The 20072-nt window shown below is 61.7% G+C and overlaps 1 protein-coding gene across 1 annotated transcript; it reads left to right on the top strand.

The window, feature by feature from the left end:
• The first annotated feature begins 1471 nt into the window (after window positions 1–1471).
• On the top strand, window positions 1472–16859 carry GRIN2C (glutamate ionotropic receptor NMDA type subunit 2C). The gene is made up of 13 exons (XM_042802394.1): window positions 1472–1990; window positions 6087–6510; window positions 8188–8786; window positions 9313–9427; window positions 10021–10232; window positions 10359–10527; window positions 10894–11047; window positions 12348–12473; window positions 12563–12792; window positions 13021–13181; window positions 13747–13934; window positions 14497–14729; window positions 15128–16859. The coding sequence occupies exons 2-13, from the start codon at window positions 6103–6105 to the stop codon at window positions 16532–16534; spliced, it is 4002 nt and encodes a 1333-aa protein (XP_042658328.1). The 5' UTR covers window positions 1472–1990; window positions 6087–6102; the 3' UTR covers window positions 16535–16859.
• Window positions 16860–20072: the final 3213 nt, after the last annotated feature.

The raw sequence follows: 20072 nt of genomic DNA, 5'->3' as shown, positions 1-20072 counted from the left end.
GGGAGGACCTGTTGCTAACCCTTAAATCTCCTCTCCTCGGGCAAGAGAGAGGCAGTGCTGCCCCAACCAGGCAGCGGTGGGCAGCTGGGGCTGCCTGAGGCCAGGGGAGCAGGATGTGGCCCGCAGGTAGCCAAGAGAGGGGTACAAGGTCCCGTGTCCCCCATCGCTCCAAGCCCTTGCACCACAGCAGCCTCAGAGATTTGGCTGAGCTCTCCTGCAGAGAGACCGGGTGCTGCTTTTACAGGGATTAAAATGAAGCCTAAAATGCATTTTTTTTTTCCCCTTTCCTGTTTTTTGGCATCTCTTGCAACCCACGGTGCCCCAAGGACACCCAGAGCACCCAGGCAGTGGGTAGCCGGGCTGCCTTGGGGACGGGGAGGGTGTGGGGAGGCCCTGCACCAGGCAGCTCATGGCTATCTGCAGGCAGCAGGTTTTTAGGCAGGTTGAAACCTCTCTGGAAAAGGCCTTTCCAGGCCCCAGCAGCCACAGGGACGCTGTTGCAGGTGGCTGCAGTGCCGGGTTGGGTGGCAGCCACCTGACAGCCCTAAATAACTTGCTTTTGGGTGGCCATGTCCCCAAGCTGGGCACCTGCACCTGGGGAAGGCAGGAGGGCAGCGCCTGGGCACGGGCGCTGCTGGCACCCTGCTCCAGCAGAGAGGGGCAGATGCTCTCGGGGTGATGCCCCGTGTTTTGGTGGCTCTGAGCCGGGGCACGGGGAGGTTTTGGAGCAGCTGCCCCCCGTGGCAGAGCCTGAATTGGGCTCTAGCCCCTGCCAGGCCCTGCTGGGAGCCATGGTCCCTCTGCCCACAGCCCAGCTGGTGCAGAGCACGGGCTGGTTTGGGCGCACCCAGCCAGGGGCAAGGGGACCCCAGCAGGGCCTGACTCCCCTCTTCCTTTGCTGGATGTCCCCCCTCTCCCCCCCTAAGTCTGGCTTGCTCTAAACGAGTGCTGCTGGATCAGCTGATGCTTTAATACTGGCCCTGGTGACAGCTGGAGGATGCTGCTGCCTGCGGGGGCTTTGCTCTGTGTCTCCCCCCCCTCCCTGTAACCGATGGGGACCCTGGGGCTGCCCTGCACCGGCTGGGGGGCACCAGGGGTGGGCAGCTGGCTAGTCCCCCCCGAATCTGTCAGCAAAGGGCTAGGAGATATTTGGAGGTGGGGATGAGCCCAACTGCGGAGGTTTGCGCCCCTCCAGCTCTTCTGGGGCTGGGGGGTGGGCAGTGCTCGGGAGGGCGAGGGGGTTGTTGGAAGGTCTGTGTCAATTTTTGGTAGGCTTTTCCCTCCTGGGGAAGGAGGAGGGTGGCAAAGGAGGTGTGGGGGGGTCTTGCTCCCTGCCCTCCCCAGCGCTGGGGCCGGCCCCGGGTGCAAGGGGAGGCGGGCAGGTTTGGGCAGGGAAGGGCTGCCCATCACCCCCCCCCCAACCTACACACACACACATCCCCCCTCCCCCGGGGGCTGGCGGCCAGCCCCAAAGTTGCGGCGAGGCGGGAGGACACACGTCCTGTCCTTCCACCGCCCCCCCCGTGCCTCCCCCCGTTGCCTCCAGCCCCGCAGCCCTCCCCGGCGCCGCCGGCTCCTCCCGGTCGTCCCGCCCGGGCAGCCCCTCCGGTTCCGCTCCCGGGGCGGCGGAGCGGGGGGGGGGGGGGGGGGGGGGCGGCGATGGCTGCCGGGGCCCGGCGGCCACCGAGACACCTGCTGCCACCGGGCCCCCCCCCGTGCACACCCGCTCCGCTCCCGCTCCCTCCTTCCCCCGCTCCCGTCCCTGCCTCCAGCCGCCGCTGCAGAGCCGCCGCCGCCGCCTCCAAGGACGAGCCGGGACCGACGGCGGCCGCTGGACCCCCCCGCCAGCCGCGGCGGGGACCGAGCCCGTCCCCGGGGGCTGCCCCGGAGGAGGAGGAGGAGGAGAAGGTTGGGAAGCGCCGAGCCCCCGGTGGGACGCGCAGCCCCGCCGGAGCCGCGGGGCATGTAGGCACCGAGCAGCGGCGGTCCCGTAAGTACCGGGCGGGCTGGGGGCAACCGGGCCCCCGACGGGCTCTGCCGCTGCCCCGGCACCGCCGCCAGTAACTTTTAGGGATGGGTTGTTTGGTTTTTTTTTTTTTTTTTTTTTGGGGTGGGGGGCTGCCCTGACATTTCCCTTTGCCCCAGCATCCCCCGCATCCCCATCCCTGTGAGCTCCCACTCCCAGTCCAGGGCAAGGGATGGGAATGAGCCTTCATGCTCATCCTGGGCGCTGTGCAGGGGGATTTTTTTTTTGGGGGGGGGTGGGGGGGGGTGGGAGGCAGGAAAAAGAGAGGAGACCTCCCTGAGTGCCACCAGCCCTGTGTCTGTATCACTCCCCCCCCCCACCTTGCGTAACCCAGTGCCAGGCAGGACACTTGGCGTTTATTTTTGGTTAATCCATATTCGACCTTTTTAAGCTGCGTTTTGGTGCGTGCGTGTGTGGGGCCATCACCCCAGCCCGCAGCCCCCGGCCCACAACTGTTGCTGTCGGAGGTGCGGGCGAGGAAGAGGAAGGTGCTGAGGAAGAGGAAGGTGATGCTGGGTGGTGGCAGATGAAGGTTGAAAGGAGACAGTGCTTGCCGGGGACTCACAGCGCTTCTCCCTCCCAAGTCATCCCCCCTGCGTGGGGGGAGGTTTTGCTGCTTTCCCTCCTTTTAGGGGACTCCATTGGGGTCTCCTTGCTCCGCAGGGGTGTCCCTCACCCGGGCAATGACAAGCCCTCGCACAACCTGATGCCCTCCCCGGTGTCGCCCGTCCTCCCTGCACAGCTCCTGCCAGGTTTGGGTTCGCTCTGTCCTTTCCATCCCCTCTCCAGGCACAGGCTGCGCCTTCCCTGTGGGTTTGGTCTCAGAGGTTTTATTTCGGGATAAGATTTCTCTTTCTTGAGTGATATTTTGTATTTAGGGATTTTTATTTCTCCCTTTCCTGAGGTCAAAATATCTGCATGAGCTCTCCCCCTCTCAGAGCAGGAAAGGGAGGGATGGAGGGAGGGCAAAAAGGAGGTTTAAAATTAGGAGCAAACTTTCCCTGTTGTATTTAAATGACGTTGTAGGGGCTTGAGTGGTACCTTTAGCAGATTTCTGTAAGTGTTTGGTTGTATTAGATGAAACTGTGCCCAGCAAAGGGGTTAACCTGCTCAAAACTGCCCCAAAGCAACAAAAGCCAAGTTCTGTGGGTGTCCTCTGGTCCCCAGGGGGGGCAGCTGGGAGGTGGCACTGCCCTGCCTGGGCTCCCGGCCGGGGCCACCTTCCTCCTGCTCCAGCCCAGTCACCAGCCCTTTGCCCGGCTGGAAAACCTCCCTTTTGGGAAAGCCTTTTCCCAAAGGAGCATTCCGTGGCGCTTGCTACAAAAGGTTGAAAGATGCGGGGTTTTTTGAAGTCCGTGGGGGCTTTGCTGTGTTGTGCTGAGCCCAAGAGCAGCCCCATCTCTGACAGTAGCGCAGGGATGGGCTCAGTTCCTCCTCTGCCTCCACCACTTTCCTGCAAATTGTCTTCCCCACCCTCACCCCTCCCAAACCCCGACATTTTCCTGCACCCTTCTAGCTCGTTTCTGGAAAAAAACGAGCTTGAAGCGCACGGAGTCAGCTGGGCTGGAGGAGCTGGCTGCTCTTTGCATCCCGAATCCGGCCATTTTGGAGCAGCCTTGGCTCCGACCCACGCACGGAGCCCCTGCCAGCCCCGGGCTCGCCGGCCCTAAACCCCTTCATCCTCCTCTGCAGCCGCCACGGGCTGCAGCGAGCAGCTCGGCTCTGGCCAGCAGCACCGGATTCCTGGGAAGGATGGAAATCCATTCCCCTGGTTGTCTCAGCAATGGCTGAGCGACGTGGTGTGCCCATGCCCACCTCCCCTTTGCCATGGCCGTTGCACTCCGGCTCCGAGGGATGGGGATGCTTTCCACCCATGGCTTGGTCCAGTGGGAAACCAGCTTGCTCAAACTTGCCCCCCAGTTGCAGCCGGGGCACCCTTTCAGCGTCAGTGCTTGTCATCACGGGAGAGGTTTGCTGGGCTGTGCTTGGATTACTCGGTGCTAGAAGAAGCTCCCCAGCACTGGGAAGAGCTGGGTTGAGGAAGAGGAGGATAAGGGCCTCAGACAGGTGAGATGCCAAGGCTGGCACGAGCAAATCTGATCAGTCACCATGAGGGCCCAGGGTATATTTAAACGTCCTTGAGGAGGGCTCAGATGGGCAGAGCTGCTGGGAGAGTGGTTCTGTTTGTTTTGGGTGGCGTGTTGTTCCCCTTCCTCTCTGCTCGGGTAGCTGATGCCGGATCCCCAATGAATTATTTATCGCGGGACTAAAAATACTCGGGAATTCGCAGTGAGGAGCGGGTGGCGCGGGCCGCCCCGCCGCTGGGTTGGCCATGCCGGAGGGGTGGAAGCTGCCAGCATGGCATGACTCACCTGCCGCCCTCTCTGGCCAAAGGGTCCCGGCTGCGGCCATCGGTGTGGCGTCGTGGCTCCTGCAGCTCGGCCAGCTGCGGTGTGGGGTGGGGGGGGGGATGCAGTCAGGCAGGGCGAACCCCCCCGGGTGATGGTGGTTGCTGGGGGTGGATGATCCCCTGCCAAAACCCATCTGGATGAGAGAGATGCTGCCCTGTGAGCATCGGTGCCCGGCCGGGTGCCCGAGCCCTCTCGGTACCCACGGGGTGCAGGAGGGGCACGCGGGGCTCGTGTCCCCTGTCTTTTCAGAGGGGACACTCCTGGTGCTCAAATCCGCACCGTGCAGCTCTTGCACGGTGCCCAGCCGGGCAGTCGTTGGGTTTATTTCCTGCGTTTTCAGTCCAACGCGCCAGCAGCGCTTTTGCAGTCTGCCGAGGGGTTGTCTATCACTGCGGCACGGAGGGGTGTTGGGGTGTGGGTCCCCCAAGCAGCCCAGACCCCAAAACAATCCAGGACTCGTCAAGGGGCTCCTTCGGTTGTGCCGAGGACGTGTTAAGCAACAGCAGCTTTTAATTGCAAGTGACATTTCCGAGCACCAGCTGGCATTTTGCTGCATGGAGCGACACTGGCTCGTGGCTGGTGCCACCACAGAGGGCTGCTTGTCCCCCTTCCCTCTGCCCAGCGTGGCACTGGGACGATGGCCCTGGGGACAATGGGGCTCGGAGGGGCTCAGAAGCCCCTGGCTGGGGGTCTTGCTGCAGGTTGTTTTTTCCAGAGGGCTCCGAGGAAGGGGTGAGCTCCAGCACAGGGGTGCATCGCCGTGAATAGGGACGTGTGCCTCCGCCCCCCGGCCCTGGGGACTGTCACCCCTCCTGCTGCACAGTCAGTGGGGAATAGGGGACCTGACAGGGGGGATGTGCCCAAACACCCCCCCTCCAGTGCCCAGCTTTGGGGTGCAGCTGTCAGAGATGCAGTGTGGTGGGTGTCGCAGCCAGGCGGGCAATGCCGGCGGGGGACACGCACCGGGGGGTAAAGGCAAGAAGGGGGGAAAGCTGAAGGGTGGTGTCTAGAGGGGAAGCTTGGAGATAAGGCCAGGAGATCACATTGGCTGGGATTTGGGAAGTGGCAGTGAGGGGACTGGGGCAGGGTGGTGGGGACAGGCAGGGGACCAGCTGCTCCCGTGACGGTGTGGTTTGCAAAATCCCAACATGAGGGTTGCAGAGCTGAACCCTCCGTCAAGGGCAAAGCCTTTAAATATTGAAAGTGATTGTCAGCTGTGGAGAGAGGCACCAGGGAGCTGCCAGATCCTCCTGTCACCTCTCACTGCTGTCCCCATCCCTGGCCGAAGAAGCGATAAGGACCATTGTAGCAGTGATGGCTTTTGGCGAGGGGAAAGGGTTAGGAGGGCAATGGGACTGGGAGAGGATGGTGGTGGTGGGATGGGGTGGCAGTGAGAAGGGGGAATTGGCTGGGAAGGGTTTGTGGTTGGTGGGACTGGGGACAAGGGACACAGCGCTGCAGTGTGCGGTGGGTACAACCCTGTGGTCATCCCTCGACCACATCCAGCCTCCAGAGGATGAGGTTCTCCCTCTCTCCCTGGGGTCAACCAGCCCTGGTGCTGCCCCGGGGCGGTGGGAAGGGCTGGGCCAAGCAGGGCCGGGGGTCCTGGCAGGCGACTGGATGTGAGGGGCTGTGTCCTGTCCTGGCAGGGACGCGGCGGTGGACATGGGCAGAGCGCCGGCGCACGCTCTGCTACTGTCGATGGTGCTGGGCTGCTCGGCTGCCTTCACGGACCTCCTGCTGCCGGGCCCTGAGGAGCCGGTGGTCAACGTGGCCGTGGTGTTTGGGGGCACATCCTACCCCCTGCACATCCGCTCCCGCCTGAGCCCCCAGAGCTTCCTGGACATGCCCCTGGAGATCCAGCCCATCACCGTCATCGTCAACAACACCAACCCCAGCACCCTCCTCACCCAGATCTGCAACATCCTGGCCAGCCACAAGATCCACGGCATCGTCTTCGAGGACAACGTCGGCACGGAGGCCGTGGCCCAGATCCTTGACTTCATCTCCTCCCAGACCCAGGTCCCCGTCATCAGCATCAGTGGAGGGTCTGCCGTGGTCCTGACCCCGAAGGTGAGACGTTCGCCAGTGGTTATTTCCAGGGGAGAGGGGAGAAATGAGGGATTATTGGAGAGGAGTAGATATGGGATGTGAAACGCTGGAGGGCAGAGGAGCTGCTGGGCTGCAGCATGGGGGCTCGCAGGCAGGAACAGGCAGCGTGGCCGACCGGGGTGGTGGGACATGGAGAGGCTTTCAAGGAGAGACCCTGTTGATGGGATGTGGGAGAGGACTGTGGAAGGACCTTCCCTGGTGTCCTGCTTCCCATCCCCTCCAGGCTGTCCCCACCACGGGGTGCTGGGGTCGTGCCACCGGGGCTGCCAGGGCAGCGTCAGGGTTGGCACCTCCCCATCCTCCTCCCTCCCCACCCCGCCGGGGCCGGAGCCAGCCCTGAAATGGTCGGGCAGGCAGCACGGAGGAGCCTCGCTCGGCTGTGGCAGCGATCTCAGGTGCACCATGGGCCAAATCAGGATTTTTGGCTTCTCTGCTCCTCGCTGGCGTCAGACGCCGTCACTGTCACTGTCACCTGCCTGCCGGGAAGCACGGGCGGCAGGGAGAGCTGGAGCCGGGCTGGAGGGTGCTGGGCGGGTGGCGCTGGGCTGCGGCGAGGCTCCTGCTGAGCAGATTTGGGTTACCTCCTCCTGGCTGATCATCTCACCCTGCCCAGCCTGGGCATCGGGGGGGTCCCAGCGCTGACACCCCACGGCAGCCACCGCCGGGCTGGAAACCCTGCCGCTCCTCGGGGCACTGCTTTCACGCTCTGCTTGCCCAGAGGTTTTGGGGTCTAAACTCCCTGGACAGCACCTCGGCAGCCCTGCCTGCACCAACTGGTGCTCCCAGTCCAGCCCGAGCTGCTGCTCGCTGTGGGTGCGTGGTGGTGGGCGCAGTGGGCTCAGGTGGGTGTAATAGACTTGGGTGAGTGCAGTAGGCTCAGGTGGAGCCCCAAGCAACTAAAAAATATCCATGGCTTTGCTGTGGCCTGGGCGTTTTTCTGCAGCTTTCCCCCAGGGTTGGGCATTTCAGGAGCAGTGGAGGGCCCTGTCTGAAGGCTCGACCTCCTCCTCTTCCTCCCATGGGTCTGAGGTCCCCAGCAGCTCCCGCTCCCTCTCTGGGACTCTCCAGGGCTCACCCCTCCGGCTGGACCACCAGCCTCATTGGAAAAACTACTTCTCTGAAAGTGGAAGGGGTCTGGGTGGCAACCCTGCTGCCTGCACACGACCTTCTGCAAATGCCATTCACTGAATCATTTAAGACAGAATCAGATCAATTAAGGTTTGCTAATGAGAGGCCAGATGGCTGGGGAGGTGGGGCGGGAGGGAAGGAGCTGTACAGGCTCCAGCAGCAGGTAGTGAGTCGGAGCTGGGATGGGATTTACGCTCCTGGCAGAGCCCTTGCTGCCCTCCCTCCTGGTTTAAGGAGAAATTGTTGGTCTCCTTTGGAGGATGGATGAATTTTTGGTCAACAAGCTGAGAAATAGAGGGGAGGCCGCAGGGCTTGACCCTTTGCATGGGATGAGGTTCCTTGGAGACCACCGGTGGGTCAGTACCATTTTGGGGGTGTTCAGCCCATGGACCACGCCAGTTCATGGTTCCCTTGAACCCTTCATGATGGCAAATTCAGGGTGGCTTGCATGGGTACAACAGACCTGCACCATGGTGCTGGAGCAGCCCCTGACCCCTTCTCCTCCCACAGGAGCCCGGCTCGGCTTTTCTGCAGTTGGGTGTCTCCATCGAGCAGCAAATCCAGGTGCTCTTCAAGGTGTTGGAGGAATACGACTGGGGCTCCTTCGCTGTCATCACCAGCCTCTACCCGGGCTACAACATTTTCCTGGACGTCATCCGCTCCTTCACGGACGCCAGCTACTTTGGCTGGGAGCTGCAGGAGGTGCTCACCTTTGAGATGAGCCAGGAGCGGAGCAGCTCCAGGACGCAGCGGCTCTTGCGGCAGATCGATGCCCAGGTCCTCATCGTTTACTGCTCACGAGAGGAGGCCGAGTACCTCTTTGCCATGGCGGAGCAAGCCGGCCTCGTGGGGCCGGGCTATGTCTGGATCGTGCCCAGCCTGGCGGTGGGCAACATGGAGGTGCCACCCTCCTCCTTCCCCGTTGGCCTCATCAGCGTGGTGACGGAGAGCTGGAAGCTGAGCCTGCGGCAGAAGGTGCGGGATGGGGTGGCCATCATTGCCATGGGGGCGGCCAGCTTCTTCCGGGCCCACGGCTACCTCCCGGAGGTGGGACGGGACTGCCAGGCCCCCCCCCCCGGAGCCACCACCACCAACACCAGCTTCTACCGGTGAGGCTTAGGGAACCACTGGGATGAGTGTGAAATAGGGAATGGGGAAATAGAGAGGGAAGGGGCAGGGGGGCAGGAGGATGAAGGTGGTGGGCAGAGGGGATGATGCTCGCTGTGGGCTACAGCTGGTGGTCCGTGCCTCTTGGTTGGGTTTCTCCTGGAACATCTCTCCAGAGATGCCCTTGCCTTTTCCTGAGCTTCTCTGCAAGCTGGGATCCATGGGGGTCTCGATGGGGGTTCACAGCTCTGCTTTGCAGTACAGACATGGCACCCCAGGCCTGATGTGTCAGTCTGTGCATCCTCAGCCCTGCAGCGGTCCATCCTTGGTGCCTCCTTGCTGGCAGGGCTTGCTCCAGCTCCCAGCTGCCCCTTGTGTAGGGGATAAACCTGGTGCCCAGTTCTCAGCCCCACGTCTCTCTGTGAGACTTGTGGAAGCCTGGCTGGAGGAGGAGGAGGAGGAGGAAGAGGAGGGTTGTACTGGGCTGGGCTGCACAGCCCAGGGCTGATGGGCTCTGTGTCCCACCAGGCACCTCCTCAACGTGACGTGGGAGCACAGGGACTTCTCCTTCAATGAAGGTGGCTACCTGATCCGGCCCACCATGGTGGTGATCTCACTCAACCAGCATCGGCTCTGGGAGATGGTAGGAGCCCCAGACCCCCCAGGATGGGCACACTGAGGGTGGGTGGCTGGGCAGGGTGAGCCTGGGGACACGCACAGACTGGGGTCCCACCCTGGGGCAAGTTGTTCCATGCAAAACACATGGCTGGTATCAAAAGTACCCATGGTGGCATGGTGGATCTTTGCGGCAGTGCCGGGCAGCAAAGCTCTGCCAAGAGCTGGAGTTTTTTTCCCTGCAATTTGGCTAAAAAGTTCCCAAAGAGGCAAAAATGCAGCTGCCCAACTCTGGAGAACAGCAGCCAAATACCTAGCCCTGAAACAAGCTGCACAGGGTTTTGGTTTTTTTTCTGTTTTAAAAGTATTTTGGGTGAAGTTTGACCAGGTTTGTGCTCACCCAAGCCTGGTGCTTGGAGCTGAGGAGGAAACACCTTGCCCTGGTGGAAGGTGGGTGTGTGGGGAAAGGGATGCTGAGATGGGTCTCACCAGAGCTGAGCTCCAGCCTAACGATGCTCCAGGAGAAACGAGCCCCAGAGATGTGGGGAAGATGGACATGGGACATTGTGTGACGCCCAGAGCCCCTCACCAGGGTGACAGTGCGCTCTCCTTTGGGGACAGGTGGGCAAGTGGGAGAAAGGCATCATTCACATGAAGTACCCGGTATGGCCCCGCTACGGCTCCTTCCTGCAGCCCGTGGCCGATAACCGCCACCTGACAGTGGCCACACTGGAGGAGAGACCCTTCGTCATCGTGGAGAACACGGACCCCAGCACCGGGGTCTGTGTGCGCAACACCGTGCCCTGCCGCAAGCAGACCAACTCCTCCCAGAGGTGAGCAACGAGGATGGAGCTCGGCAATTTTGGCCACCTCTCCCCGGGCACGTGGTGTCCGGGAGGCACTGAGGTGCTCAGTGCATCTTTGGTTGGCCCAACCCATTTTTCCCGGTGTGGTTTCAGTGGCGATAACCTCGCAGATCCCTACACCAAGCTGTGCTGCAAGGGCTTCTGCATCGACATCCTGAAGAAGCTGGCCAAGGTGGTGAAGTTCTCCTACGACCTCTACTTAGTGACCAACGGCAAACACGGCAAGATCGTCCGTGGGGTCTGGAACGGCATGATTGGTGAGGTAGGGGTGGGCATGGCTCGGACCCTACCTTCAGCCATCCCTGGGGGCACCTCTCGCTCAGGCCGTGCTGGAGACAGGGTCAGGATGTCTGTGGTGGAATTCTGGGCAGGGGACAGCTTGGCATGAGCTTATGGGCAAGGCATCGTGGAGGAGAACAGGGAGGGAGTCAGCTGAACAGTTTTGACCCCGCGGCTGGCTGTGTTTGAGCCACTGGTCATTTAAGAAGCTAAAATTAAAAAAAAAAAAAAAAAAAAAAGACAAAAGTTAAGGCTGGAAATGCTGGAGATAAGGAAATGCCTGGGGAAGGTAGCCTGGGTCCCTCTGCCTTTTCTCTGCCCATCCTGAGACTGTCTGCCCCTTCCCCAGGTGTACTACAAGCGCGCAGACATGGCCATCGGCTCCCTCACCATCAACGAGGAGCGCTCCGAGATCGTGGACTTCTCCGTGCCCTTCGTGGAGACGGGCATCAGCGTCATGGTGGCCAGGAGCAACGGCACCGTCTCCCCCTCTGCCTTCCTGGGTGAGCCGTGTGTCCCTCCGCCTGCCTTGTCTGTCTGTCCGCAGGTTCATCCCACGCTTCCGGCAAACGCAAGTTAGAAATGTTGTTCGGTTTTAATAACTTTTAAGAAAAAAAAAGCCTAAGTCATAAGGGAAGGAGACTGCGCTGCTGGCTTTGGGGCTTTTTCCTCCCGTCGCCTGAATAATCCTTTTATTATGGAGACAGAAGCTGGGATTGGTGGTTTCCTCCTCTTCGTTACTTGTGTGGAGGAGGGAGGACAGGGACGTGGGGGGAGACAAGCTGTGGATTTGCCAGCTCTGAGCTCTGGTTTGGGGACCCCTTCTCTGCCACCGGCACCAGAGCCTGTGATTAAGCCAGGCACAGGGACGCGCCAGTGCTAAAAGTTTTATTTAATGAGTTTTTAAGAAAGCAAAACTGCAGCCTGGGAAGGGGAGGAGACTGGCCAAAGTCATCACGAAATTCAGCCTCAGCGCTCAGGAAGGGCTTGAGGCTCTCGGCAAGGGCACAGCAGCAGCGTCGCGGCTCGGCTGGAGCTGGGTTCCCGGGCGGGGAGGGTGCGGGTGGGTGCCAGGGGTGCCACGGGGTGTGGGACACCTCCAGCCTGGGCACATCTTCCCCTTCCTATCCCCCCCATACCATGGAGCCTGACACCCTCACCCCCCTCCCAAGCGGGGGTCACCTTCACTGGCCCCACCCCGTGGCCCCCGCACCTCCCGCCTCCCGCGCTAATGAGCCGCATCCCCATCAGGGGAGGCCTCTCCTCCCTGACAGCGAAGGACGTGCTGACAAATGGACCTTGGCGGCCGCACGTTGAGGGCTCAGATGTATTCCCACCGCTCCCGTCACCCCATCCCAGCTCATCCTGAGCAGGTGGGGGGGTCGCTGCCCACCCCCAGCTCCCGGGGGGGCTCTCCCAGAGGCTGAGGGGGGCTGAGGGGCTGGTCCTATCCCCAGCGCAGGCACAATCCCCTGGCCAGAGCCATCATGGGGGACAACTCGTGATCCCATGGGAAACCCTCTTGCCAATGACCCTGGAGATGGGCAGCATCTCATTAGCATCTCCCCGCTGATGAAAGTCTGATTTTGTTTAGGCAGGGAAGCATCCCATCTTGCAGCATGCCCCTTCCCTCCTGATTCCTTGTGGATCTGCTCGGCTGTGGTGCTGCCAGCCCCTGTCTCCTCTCTGTGGAGATGGAATATTCAGGAGGATGAGCCCTGCCCATCGGGGAGGGCTCCTGGGGGTCCCCAGTGGGACTGTGGGGTGTCCCAGGAGGCTGACGGAGTCCCATTTGTGTTGCAGAGCCTTACAGCCCGGCCGTGTGGGTCATGATGTTCGTGATGTGCCTCACCGTGGTGGCCGTCACCGTCTTTGTGTTTGAGTATTTCAGCCCCGTTGGCTACAACCAGAACCTCACCAGTGGCAAGAGTGAGTTGGGGGAGGCAGGAGCTGGGCGGGGGGCGGGACACATCCCTGGTTGGGCTGATGACTGTCCCCTCCGTCCCCTGTCCCCGCAGGGCCAGGAGGTCCCTCCTTCACCATCGGCAAGTCAGTGTGGCTGCTGTGGGCTCTGGTCTTCAACAACTCGGTGCCCATCGAGAACCCCAAGGGCACCACCAGCAAGATCATGGTGCTCATCTGGGCCTTCTTCGCCGTCATCTTCCTCGCCAGCTACACCGCCAACCTGGCCGCCTTCATGATCCAGGAGCAGTACATCGACACCGTGTCGGGGCTGAGTGACAGGAAGGTGGGGCTGATGATTGGGCTGGGATCCCTAAAAAATAACAAGTTTTTTTTGGGTGGGGTGTACTCGGGTGGGCTGCATGTTAATGCCAGCTGGCTGGACACGGGTGGGTGGATGGAGGGCTGGCTGTGGGGAGGGAGGACATGCTGGGGACACGCTGGGGACATGGCAGGAGACATGGCAGGGGCAGGGACGCCACGTGATGCCGCTCCCCGGGGCTCCCCGTTGCAGTTTCAGAAGCCGCAGGAGCAGTACCCCCCGTTCCGCTTCGGCACCGTCCCCAATGGCAGCACCGAGAGGAACATCCGCAGCAACTACCCCGACATGCACACCCACATGGTGAAGTACAACCAGCGCTCCGTGGAGGACGCCCTCACCAGCCTCAAAATGGGGTACGGCTCCCCCAAATGGGGTACAGCTCCCGGAGCTGGGGTACAACTCCTCCAAATGGGATGCAGGACCCCCCCCCAATGAACTATGGCTCCCCGGGATGGGGTACAGTGCCTCCCAGATGGGGTAGGGCTTCCTCAACTGGGGTGCAACCCTCCCTCTGAAGTGAGATATGGGGTCCCTAGGTTGGGTACAAGTCTCCCGGATGGGGTATGGCCCTGTGCAGGTTCCCTGCATGAGGCATGGCCCCCCTCAAACAGGGTGCAACCTCCTGCAGATGGGGTACAGCTTCATACGGCTCCCCCCAAGAGGGATGCAGCCCCCCCTGCAGTGAGGTATGGCTCCCTCAGATGGGATACAGCCCTCCCCCCCCCCGATTTGGTACTTCCCCCCAAAGCGGGGTTATAGCTCTCCAAGATGGCACAGAGACCCCCAAAGAGGACACAACCCCCTCCAGACAAGCTACAGCCATCTGAAAGGGGTAGAGCTCCCCTAAAAGAGGTAGAGCCCCCCTGAAAAGGGCTGGCAGCCCCCCCCCCCTCACCCTCCCTCCCGTTGGTGGGACAGGAAGCTGGACGCCTTCATCTACGATGCGGCGGTGCTCAACTACATGGCAGGCAAGGACGAGGGCTGCAAGCTGGTGACCATCGGCAGTGGGAAGGTGTTTGCCACCACGGGCTACGGCATCGCCCTGCAGAAGGACTCGCGTTGGAAGCGGGCCATCGACCTGGCCCTGCTCCAGTTCCTGGGAGATGGTGGGTGCCCAGGCGAGCTTCTCATTAGTCCCGTCCCCATCTTCTCCCCACCCCTGCCCTGCAAATTAACCCAGGGACCTGGGCTTGGTCCCCAAGCCCTGTGCAGCTTCCACGGCTCCTTGCAGGATGCCACCAAGGGGCTTCTCCACCAGGTTCTTTCAGGGGACATTAAATCCAGCAACATCTCTGCAGCTGGGGGTGGGGGGGGGGTGTGTGCCATTCCCTCTGGGGTTCCTCCTTTTCCTTCAGGCTGTAAAATCCTGGAGATGGCCATGCACAAAATTTGAGGGTCAGGAGGAAAAGCCTGAGAAGTGGACAGTGAGCATGGCTGGCTGGCATGTGGGAGATGGCCCTGGAGAAGGACAAGGGACCGGTGGGATTCTCAGGCCAAGGGCAGCAGCAAGGATTAGGCAGAAACAACTCCGTGGGCTTCATGCTTTCTCCTCCTCCAGCCATGGTGGGGTGGGGATGGGCAGGGGCTGTGCTTGGGGGGATGAAGCCTTGGGGAGGGGGCATTTTCACCTCCCACCACCCTCCCACCACTGTGCACATCTGGCCCCAGGTGAGACCCAGAAGCTGGAGACCGTTTGGCTGTCGGGGATCTGCCAGAATGAGAAGAACGAGGTGATGAGCAGCAAGTTGGACATCGACAACATGGCCGGGGTTTTCTACATGCTGCTGGTGGCCATGGGGCTGAGCTTGCTGGTCTTTGCCTGGGAGCACCTCGTCTACTGGAAGCTGCGTCACTCTGTCCCCAAGTCCCACAAGCTGGACTTCCTCCTGGCCATCAGCAGGGTGAGTGATGCTGCTGGGGGCTCTCGAGGGGCCCAAATGTCCTCCCTCTGTGTCGTGGGGATGGGCTCGGCTTGGTGGGCATTGTCCCTTCGACCCACATGGGAGGGACTGAAGGTCTGTGCTGATGCAAGCTCTTGGTTGGGGAGAAAAGCCAGGTTTTGGGGAAAGGGCTCAGCCCTGGGAATGACCCTGCATCCATATGAGCATCCCTGGGGAAAGAGGTGACAAAGGATGGTGTCACCCACCCCTCCAGCACTGAGGATGGGGAGGGGACATCGGTCCTGTCAAGACATCTCAGCCTCAGCAACATCATCTCAGCTCGGCAGGGTGGGTTCATGGGTGCAGGTCCCCAGTGACCCTGCTGACGGTGGGGGTCCCCCCCCCCCTTCTCTCCACAGGGCATCTACAGCTGCTTCAGTGGGGTGCAGACCCTGGCGAGCCCCGGGCGGGCGCCCACCCCCGATGTCACCGCCAGCTCGGCCCAGGCCAACGTGCTGAAGATGCTACAGGCGGCCAAGGAGATGGTGTCCACGGCCAGCGTGGGTGGCTCGCTGGAGCAGGCCACCCGCACCATCGAGGACTGGAGCAGCCGCAGCGAACGCCTCCAGACCACCTTCTCCCTGAGGACACCCCAGCTCGTGGTGCAGAACAGCACCGGTGCCCACCGAGCCCCCTTCTCTGGCCCGGCCCCCCCTGAGAGGCTGGGGAGAGCCTGCGCTCCCAAGGGTGCTCCCCTGGGGCTACCACTGCCCCAGCCCATCCCCGTGGACTCCCGGCTGCCCGGCGAGGAGAAGTGGAGAGGAGCGAATGAGCACGTCCCCCGCCTCCTCCACCCTCTGAAGTTTCGGGGTGGCTGTGCGGGGGATGAAGCCCTCCCAGGTTTCCCCCACCTCCTGGTGAAGACCTCCTCGGGGGGGGATTTTGGGGAGCAGGTGCTGGTGGGGAACCATGTCGGGGCTCCCCTCCCACCCTCTACGTCTCCCAGGGACCTCCCGCCACCGGACATCTACAGGGAGCACAAGCGGCCGGGGGGGCGGGGGGACTGGCTGCAAAACACCCCCCTGCTCCAGGGGAACGGGGTACATGGGGGCTCGGGGACGCTGCCTCGCCTGCTCTCGGCAGCGGAGAAGAGGCGGGAGGTGGGCAACTCTATCCTGCCTCCATCCTGCCCTCGCGGAGCCTTCCCCAGAGCCACCAGGACTTGCAGAGCCAGAGGCGAGCCGGCCTGGCCGGAGGCCACGGTGACGGAGCGGGAGAAGCCAAACCAGCGGGCAAGCTCGGCCAGGGCGCTCGGGGAGTGGGGTGAGAAGCGACGTCCCGGGGGGCTGCGGCACTGCGGTGCTGCCCGCCCCCCTGCCCGCCCCGACGTCCCCGACCTCTTCCCCGAAGTTGAGACCGGCTACGGCTGCGGCCCCCGCTGCCCCCAGGCCACCGGCCGGCTGGCACCACGCTCGCCCGTGGCCAGGCTGCCGTCCTACCGGGAGGCTTGCCGGCAACACCTCCGTGCCACCGCCACCGTGCCGGCGTGCGCGCCGTACGCCTGCATGAACTCCTACACCAACCTGCCCCTCCACCTCCCGCGGGGGTCCCTGCCACCTCGTGAGCACCCCGGGGTGGCGGGGGGCTGCGGCCGGGGGGCCGGGCGCTGGGACAGCGGTTGCAGAGACTGCGGGAGGCGCGGGGAGCTGGCCTTGCTGCGGGTGGTGGGGACAGAGAGGAGGGACCCGCCGGTGGCCCGCGAGGTGACGAGTCCCTGTGCCAGCGGGTCCTGGCGGCGGGTCTCCAGCCTGGAGTCGGAGGTGTGACGGGGGCGGACTGGGGGGTGTCCGCACCCTCCTGCCTGCCCTTCACCCGGGTGTCCCCACGGGTTGGCCGGCGGCTCCCGGCCGGGCTCCAGCCTCCTGGGGTCCTGCACCGCCGGCAGCTGGATGTTCCAAGCGGCTCGGCGGGTCCTGTGTGCTTTAGGGGGGGGTCAGAGGAGCCTGGCGGGTGCTGGTTTGGGCTCTCCCCACAGGCAGAGCTGGCACTGGGGATGTCAAACTCATTGCCGCTGTGTTGCCGTCATGTTTTGGTTTCATTCAAGGGACTCAAAACACCATGTCCAGGTCATTAAAGAGACATTTTCAACCATCTGGGGACCCTTCTTCCATCCTCCGGTGACGAGCCCGGGGCTGCCCTTGGTTTTACACCCTGTCAGGCGGGTGCTCGTGGTCCTGTGCACCCCCCTCCCTGCTCACAGCCCTTTCCTGCTGAGCCCTGGCACAGGCTCGTCCCACCGGCTGCAGTCAAGCAAAGGAAATGGCAACTCATTAAACTGCTCTGAGGGATAATTACTGAGGAGCCATCAGCCTGTGCCGAGGCTGGAGCCAAACACTGAAGCCGGGGTTACTGCACCCTGCTCGGGTTTTGGGGTGCTGGGCGCGGGTGGCCATGAGCTCGGGTCGGTGAGGGATGCTCCCACAGCTGCAAACCAGCAGCCCGGCAGGGATCTGTGATGCGGCACAGCAGCCCTGGGAAGGTGTGCCGTGGGGGAATGAGAAAGGGTAAAAAAAATTCCTCCCACCTTCCCAGGGCTGATGGAGCCATAAATCAGGCGCGATAGATGAGCTGGGGTGAATGCGACTCTCGCTGTACATGTCTAGCAGAGCCTTTTCCCTGCCGGGCTGGCAGGGGTGCGGGCAGGGGGGGCCGTGATTCACCGGCAGCACCAGGCAGGGGAGAGGGGTTTTGGGAAGCGGGAGCTGAGGCCACCGGGGCCTGGGGCAGCAGCTTTGCTGGATAGCACCAGCCCCATCCCGGGGTAGCACCGGCACTAGGCAAAGCTGGATGCCAACCCTCAGCCCCTCTTCCCAGGTTTGGCATCATCTGCCTGGATGAACATCCCCCCGCTGCTCCAAGAAGCTCCACTTTTTTTTTTTTTTTTTTTCCTATTTAAAAGCAGCCGTTGGGGTTGCTGGCAGCCACTGAGCAGCCGGGGCTGGTAACAACGAGGGACGATGGCAGGGGCTGCTCTGGGACACCAGCAAAGCTCTGGGGCCGTCAGGAAGGGCCCGACCACATGTGGTCCAGGGTTGAAAGCATTGGCACTGTCTGTCCATCCATCTGTCCATCAATCCATCTACCCCCTCTGTCTGGGGTTAAATCCAGACAGCTCCCCTCATCCCCCAGCCTGGCTGCCATCACACGCCCATGCCGGCGCTTTAATTCCCTTTACTTATTTATCATTGCAATTGTCTCTTAATTGCTTTGGCAGCCCCGCCAAAGCCTTGTGGCAAGGGAGGGAGGTGCTGGTATATAAATAAAAGTCATAAATAAGTAAAGCTGGTTGAAGGCAAGGGGAGCCTTGCTGGGCTGCCCCAGGCGATGGCACCCACATGCCCAGGGCAGCTCTCCCCAGCTGGGTGCTCCAGACACCCCCGGGGGTGACAGGCTGGGCCCCAGGAGGCTCCAATGCGTCCCCAGGAGCTTTCCCCCAAATTGACTTTCTGGCCCAGGGAAGCCAGTACACACAGCTGCACCTTTGGGGTTAGGGGGGACCAGGCCTGAGCTGGGGTTGGGGCTGTAAGAACAAAAGGGATCAGAAAAGGGGGCAAAAAAAAAACCCAAACCAATCCCCAACCGACATTTTAAATTAATTAGTGATGTCCCTGGTGACTCAGCAGAGGCCAAATGGATTTGCTTCATGGTTTTTTGAAGGGCTTTGCTGCGGCGGGCTGAGGGCAGCAAGGGACAGGGGACGTGGGGGTTCCGTGGATGCCCCCCGGGAGGTGGCCCTGGGGACAGGTGTCAGCACCTGGTGTGAGGCTGAGGCCATCCTGGCCCCCCCATGTGGGTGCCCAGCCCCCAGGTCCTCACCATGGTGGTGGCATTTGCAGATCATCTTTATATGCTAATTGGGATGGAAGAGCACTGGTTTTCTCCCATTTCCAGTGCCGGCTGCTAACCTGGGTGCTGGTGGGAGAAGAGCTGCTGCAGCACCCCCTCACCCTGGGGTGCAGCAGGGACAGCTCTGCAGGGAAGCAGCAGCCTGGAAGCACCCTCTGACTGGGCTTTCCAAAGCAGGGGCTGGGTACTTTGAGTGCTTAACTGCCGCTGAGGGATATTATTTCTTTTCGGTGAAATTGTCTAATCCATCACTTTTTAATTCAGCCAGCTCTGGCACCCCTGCCGCCCTGGGACACCGCGGGCTGCCATTTATGTGCAAAGAGAAATACGGCCGGCTCGCTGCTGGCCAGCTGCCTCCTGGGCTCGGCCCCGCTGCGGGGGGCAGGCAGGGCCCCCCCCCGGACGATGGCCTCCCCCGGCACCCACCCCTGCCTCTGCCAGCACCACGGCTGGTATTATTTTCACTGCTCCCGTTGCTCAGCATCACGAGACCCATCCTGCCGAGGAACGGGGGAACGAGGCAGCCCAGTGCGGGTCGGACACAGGGAAGAGATTTCCGATGTCAAGGATGTGGCGGTGCTGCTGTGGGGGGAGTGTGGCTCGGGTCAGCGCCGGGGGAGCTGGTTAAATCACAAAGCAGAAGAGGTCCGGGGCCAGCCTGGTGTTGCCATGCCTACGCCCAAGGATGCTGGAGGAAGCAGCACCTGCAGCCACCTCCCAGCTCCTGCCTCCCTCCCAGCACAAAACCTTCCCGGGGCCCCGGCCGCCCCCTGCACCCGCACAACAGGGTCAGGGCCCGTCTGCCCAAACCCCTGCGGGGGAAAGGCCCGTGAGCACCTTCTCCCAAGCCTTTAAACAGCTAAACCCCCCCACTCCAAGCAACACGCTGCTCTCGGGTGACGTGCAAGCTTTGTCTAAACCTTCCTCTCAGCCTCAAAGTTTTTTATTTTTCCCTTCCCCGGCCGTTGCTCTTCAAAGTGCTGCAAAAGACCAAATCCATCCCTGATGCCAGTTTGATCTCAGATTTATGGCCCAAGCCCCGAAAGCCTCCGCTGCTTGTGAGGTCCTTGGAGAGAATCACAGCAGAAAGTGTTTATTTCCATCATAAAGATCTGTTTTAATATTTTAACATAAATCAAGCTGCGTTTTATGGTGATAATAAATTTGTTGGCAGAAACAGCCTTTGCAGCCTGAGGCAGTGGAGCAATTCAATTTGTTTGGTTTTAAGTGTAAGGAGCCGTAATTGAGAAGGGGAAAGTACAGATGTTTTAATTGAGTTTGCAGCTACCACCCAGAGTCGCGGGAGGCTAATAGAGAAGAAGAGGTGAGGGTCTCCATTAGCCTCTCCGCTTGCCATTTCTCCTTGGCCTGCAGCCCCATCAGTCACAGCCATCCCCTCCAGGAATAGCATGCATGAGAGGAAGAAGGGGGTGAAAAAAGAGGCCAGACTAAACCAGA

The sequence above is a fragment of the Tyto alba genome, unplaced genomic scaffold (genome assembly GCF_018691265.1).
Source record: "Tyto alba isolate M040663 unplaced genomic scaffold, T.alba_DEE_v4.0 Super-Scaffold_39, whole genome shotgun sequence".
In the NCBI taxonomy this organism is placed as follows: domain Eukaryota; kingdom Metazoa; phylum Chordata; class Aves; order Strigiformes; family Tytonidae; genus Tyto; species Tyto alba.
Note: the sequence above shows the minus strand (reverse complement) of the source record. Positions and strands in the feature narration are given on the sequence as shown.